We start from the raw sequence: 5,758 nt of genomic DNA, 5'->3' as shown, positions 1-5,758 counted from the left end.
GTGGGAGGGAGGGCACTAGGAGTGATATTTTAATGACAGGATAACTGACAGGCACTGTTAGTTACTTATGGTGTAAAAACAGTGGAGAATAAGACTTTCTTTTATCACAGCTTATGGTTGAGGAAACATAATGTTGGCTTCACTTACTATTGGCTCCACCTAGCTACTTGTCACTCTACATTACAAATATCATATCTCTACTTAAGGTTTAACAGCAAGAGCTGCTTTTTAGTGGAAGACATTATCTTTATAAAGCTCAAAATCTTTCGTATTCTACCTGCTTGTTATGTATAATTTTTTCAGAGTTTTAGTTGAGGTCCAACTCCATTAAGCCAATGCATAAGTCTCTGACTTCACTTGGGAACTGGTTATACTATATTATAATTTCTTGAAAATACAAATATTCTTTATGCTTGTCAAGAATAAGATAAAGGAATCTAGAATTAAATTTCCATGCTGTTTCTACTTGGTGTGACTAGAAATAGGCCAGCCTGGGCAAGCATACATTTTTTTAAAATTTCTGTAGAGGAAACCAGACAAAGTTGGAGAAGGATGAAAGAATCCTAGGTGTACATTGATTTTTCACACAAACTAATTGTTCGGGAAACCTTTTCATATCTTACCCATGCTTTGTATCAAAACAGGCTGTCTGATATTGGTCTGTTGCCTGGAATAGCTGTCTAATGTTGGATGGTTCTGCATAAGTAGCCTTAATCTGTTGCCGTGCATATTTCAGGTCTGTAGAAAGCAACAGATCACTGCCCTTTTTATTTCTTGCTTTGCCAAAGCTTCATGCAGGAAGAATAATTCTTGTTTATTTAGGAAAAAGCCCCAAAGCAGAAGAAACAAAGAATGGGCGTCTGCTTCTCCAGGCTTATAAAGGGTCCAGGGAGCATTTATGCTAAATTCAGGATCTGTAGGTCAGGGGAGGCATGTAGGAAACACCTGCTTAATGAAGAACACTCCTTTTAGGAGCAGGAGAAAATGCCATAAGGAAAACAAAGCAATGAGAGCAATGTGACTTCTAGCATTACCCCTTGCTACATGCTTTTTTAGAGGTACTGCTGTAGCTGATGTGGCTGATGGTAATGTGGCTTGGTGGGATAGCTATGCTGTTCTCAGGCTGGAGCGTGTCTCTTTGTAAAATTGAATTTGGTATCCCCATGGACAGGGTAGAATATTTGACAGTTTTCCTTGGGAACCTCTGATATCTCCCTTTTCTCTAATGCTGTGGAAGTTTCCTAGGTTTGTTGTGCCACTTCTGTGGGTCTTTGCTGGTAGAGGAGGCTTTAAATTCTTTATTTGTGTATGATAGATGGTTTATTTTGGTCCAAGTTGTATTATGTAAACAGTGTGCTTAGTCAAGCTTAATACAAAGGTGTGTGTGTGTACATTTTTTTTTTTTTAAATAAAGGAAAATATCCACCATGTCTACACCTGTGCTGGTTTACCCAATGAATAATATTGCCTGTAAGAAGGCAATATTATCACATTTATCACTGTTCTTTGTATTGTAAAGCTTGCTGTGCCCATTGGATTGGGCATAGAGAGAAAAATTGTTTTAAATATTGCTGCTGTTTTGAAAAGTCCTATGGCATTAATAGTGGACTTGAGTGTTTGAAACCTTTTCAGTGGATAGATATTGGATCAGGAGTCAGAAGGCCCTGGGCTTGGAGGAGGAGAGGGGATGTTTTAGTTAAGGTTTACAGTGCATCAGTTGTATGACAAATGCTGGGAGGGGTAAGTTTGGTTCCTGTTCAGAGTGTAGCACCTTGTATCATATTTAAGATACATGGTTACTGCAGAGTTAACTCAAAATACCTACACTTGAGTTACTGCTCTTCAGCTAGCCTAGCTTGAATGAGTGTACACTATAAAATAATATACAAGTGGTTGTGTGCAGACAAGTGCTTTGCATACATGCAGGCCATCTGACTGCTAACTGGACGCTGCTCTGAAAGGGATGGCGCCCTAGGCTCTGCCCCCAATCCTGTTTCCGTATGTGTAAATGAACAAAAGGAACTTTTGCATTTGGTTAGTTGGAGAAACTTTCTAGTTATGTGGGTGGTTAAGTACTGGGACAGATTTCCTATGGAGGCTGTAGAATCTCCATCACTAAGTTTTTAAGTACAGGTTAGACAAACTTTTGCCTGGGATAATTTAGGGATGTTCCTGCTTTGAGAGTGAAACTGGACTGGATGAACTTCTGAAGGACATTCCAGCCCCGTGGTGCTGTGACTTCTGGGAACATTACACAGGGTTCTTAGCACTGCAGAAAGCTTGGCCTCATCCAATTCTTTCCCAGTGAATTGGGGGCAACATGGCATTCCTCTAAGAGGATGACAGTGGCAGCAATTTAGGTGAAATTTGTATACGGTGACACATTTTTGCATGTGGATACATATTTTGCATATATTTTTAAATCTCACACATAGTGGTAAATATGCATAGTAATTTAACATTTACCTCTATTCAAAGTCTATGTGTGGAAAAGTTTTCCCCCAGTATTATGTAATTACTCATTTCTATATGTCTTTTTGATAGAGCATTACTGAGTCTTCCAAACCCTGGTACCAGATGGTAGGCCTAATAATGATCCTTTAACCTAATGTCTTGTATTGTTGTTTGACAAATTCTGTGTACGTACAGTTTATGCACTTATCTAAGTAAATGAGAAGTATATTTGCCCATCTGTCTTTTCCATAGTCACTTTTAAAACCTTCTGTTTTCAATACCAATAAGAAGGCTTTATATTGGAATAGGGTAGTGTAAATAAAGAAAATCCTCATTAAGGCAATTTACTGTTCTTTTTTTTCCCTAGTGCAACCCATATTCTGTCTCGTATTTACTAACGCCCAGTTCCTGAAAGGGAGTCCTACTAAATTCTAGTCCTCTAAACTGGACTAGAGTTTTTGGAGCAGCAGCAGTTCCATTTGGATAGCATTGGTCACTTTGCTGACGTTAACCAAAGAAAAATATTGTAACATACGTTGTATGTTTATTTGGTAGCTTTGTTGTGGTGGTGGACACCAAACAGGGAAAGACATCTCTTATAACCAATACAGTTTTCTTTCTTTTTTAGAATTTTGTTTTCATAATGGATCAATATTGCCTACAGCTTTCCTTCTGAAACGTTTTTTATTTTTCCCAGTCACATCGTCCTGATGCTAGCAGATGATATGGCATGTAACTCCCGGAACCCTAAGCCAGCAACTGTATTTAGCCACAAAAACATGGAGCTAAACGTCTATGGAGATGATGTGGAAGTGGATTACAGAAGCTATGAGGTCACAGTGCTTCATTTGACAAACCCAACATTTGTCTGTAATGTTGGTTTAAGATCTTATCTAAGTCTCAATTCTTCTTATGGACCTTTGCATTAGCCCCTTAATAATTATCAATATACGTGTGTATATAAAAATTATCAATTGATTTTTAATGAAAAAACTAAGTTTCATTCTAACCCTATGCATCTTTCTAAATTATAAAACTATTATTAAAACACTAGTTTATTTTAAAGGATGTGTTCTTCTACTATAGAAGGATCTTCTGCTGTATATTAAGGATCTTCTATATGTTTATAATATGAAAATATTGTTAAATCGCCATCCACAGTCTTTAAGCAAAATGACAAGCTCATTATCCAGTCTTGCAAAAACATACATGTGTGTTCAAGAACATGATCCATTCAGTTTAATTCAGTGGAGTTATTCTCCGGCTTTAGATTAAGCATGGCTATGTGTGCAATCAGGGTCTAATGTAAATGTTTATTCTTTTCAAAATTTAAAGCATACATTTCTGCAAGTAATCATTTACTACTTACTTTAAAATTACTGTTGAAGGGAAATATATGCTACATTTCACTCCATTCTTATTTTCAGAAAGTACTACTTGAGGCAATCTTTTTTCTCTCTCTGTTTCCTAGCATGTCTTTGCTTAGATTGCAGTTCCTGGGATTTTAAGTAGTGGTACAAAATAAAATGATTGATAAAGCAAAAATATTCTCATATAATATATGTCAGAAAACCATGCCTAATTTAATGACTAGAGTTTACACTAGATAGTGTTGAATTCTGACTTATTTTTAATACGGTTATGAGTGTATAAAGCAGAAGTGCAAAGATTAGGTTCTTTATGTTATCATGATAGTTGTCATGAATCTGAATTCATTGCTAGAGTTTTTGAGCTTTTTCAAATCTACATTCGGAACAAGTGGTTCCGATGATTTATGGAATGGTTTATGATTGCTGTGCAGATGGACCACATCTGATCATTTAAAAGCCTGTGCCACAGGAATGGTTTTCTTGCCTCTGTTGTAGAGGATATTGAAGCTTTGTCATATTTATTAATAAGTTGTCCATGGTAACATACTAATATGGGGGATTTTATGAATATATAAGTAGTTTTATAGAGCAAAGCTGTACAGTGTGACAGGTGTTCAAATCACTGAATATGTGTTTAGAGGATTAGAGAGGCTATAGATGTGTGTTTTATTAACTTTGAAAACAATTATATCAAGTAACAGGTTCATCTTAATAGGGTAATAGTAATAATGCAATAAAACCTTGAGCAGGAAAACATGGTAATGCAAGTTACGCCATTTTTTAGTGCACTTTATTAGTTGTAGCATGTATTTTTGGGGGCTATTATTTTATGGAACCTCCATGTAGGAGTGTTACATATATCCTTGATGATAGTTAGAAATTATTTCCGTTTTACATTTGTAGGTTACTGTTGAGAACTTCTTGCGTGTATTAACAGGAAGAATCCCACCAATCACACCTCGATCCAAGCGTCTTCTTTCTGATGACAAGAGCAATATCCTAATTTATATGACTGGTAATAACAGGTTTACATATGTGATTTATGATTTTGTTGCTGAATAATAGAGTATGATTAGTAAGAATGAAATTTCATCAGGTGGAAAAATAAATCTGAAATACTCAGTAAAGCAAAAATTTTCAGCATTTTATGGGCAGTATCTATATACTTAATCAGCTGATACCAGTTTTAGACCAGTGTTTCTCAACCTTTTTTGTACCAGGACCCATTTGTAAACATCGATGGCCAGTTAAGGTAGAAAACATCTCCTGGCCCTGCTGGTGCCCCTCATGCCTGACCCACTGCTCCCCACCCCTAGGCCCAAGCCCTACAGTGTGTGGAGCAAGGGGTGGGTGTGTGGGATGGGGGGAGGGTGTAGGGCTTGGTGGTGGGTATATGCCCCCTCAGATGTGTCCTCCAACAGCAGGCGTGCAGCTGCAGCCTGGCTGGACTGGCATGGGTAGGAGTCGTGTTCGCGCTGCAGCAGGTGGGACTCGGCACAGGAGGGCAGAGTAGAGCAGTGAGACTCATTGCTGCTACTGCTGCCAGAACCCCTGTGCCAGCCATGCTGTCAGCAGCATGGGAGTAACAGACAAGGTGGGGGCAGGGAGGGGATGCGCTGCCCTCACCTTCTGGTGCCAGTTGCCAGGGCACGGCTGTACCCCACCACTATGGTGTAGCTGCCACTGCCGCTCCCCTCAGACTGTGGCTTTAGCTTGGAGAGGAGGTGGGGTGGTGGGCAGTGTTGCCTGTGCCTCCCTGCCCTCCTGACATGTCTGTTCCCCACCCCCCCATAGCCTTGCTTGTGGGGAGCTGTGGGAGCTGCTGTCCATGCTGCCTGGGAGCCACGTGCATGTGGTGCCCTCTGCCTGATCACCTTCCTCCCGCTCCCATTAGCCCCAAGCAGCCCCTTGCAGGCTGGAACTCTACCAGCCTG

General features: G+C 39.4%; 1 protein-coding gene across 1 annotated transcript in view; it reads left to right on the top strand.

Annotated features, from left to right (window-relative positions):
* PIGK (phosphatidylinositol glycan anchor biosynthesis class K) overlaps window positions 1-5,758 on the top strand; it is a gene marked incomplete at its 5' end in the record, with an annotated part of 178,743 nt that overhangs the window by 8,866 nt on the left and 164,119 nt on the right. The window contains 2 exons of the mRNA XM_019528326.1: window positions 3,152-3,287; window positions 4,728-4,874. Of these exons, the coding sequence (XP_019383871.1) occupies window positions 3,152-3,287; window positions 4,728-4,874 (283 nt within the window). The remainder of the gene's footprint in view (window positions 1-3,151; window positions 3,288-4,727; window positions 4,875-5,758) is intronic.

The sequence above is a fragment of the Gavialis gangeticus genome, unplaced genomic scaffold, assembly GCF_001723915.1.
Source record: "Gavialis gangeticus isolate Ggan-Ray unplaced genomic scaffold, GavGan_comp1, whole genome shotgun sequence".
In the NCBI taxonomy this organism is placed as follows: domain Eukaryota; kingdom Metazoa; phylum Chordata; order Crocodylia; family Gavialidae; genus Gavialis; species Gavialis gangeticus.
The sequence above is the reverse complement of the archived record's forward strand: the minus strand, read 5'-3'. Positions and strand labels throughout refer to the sequence as shown.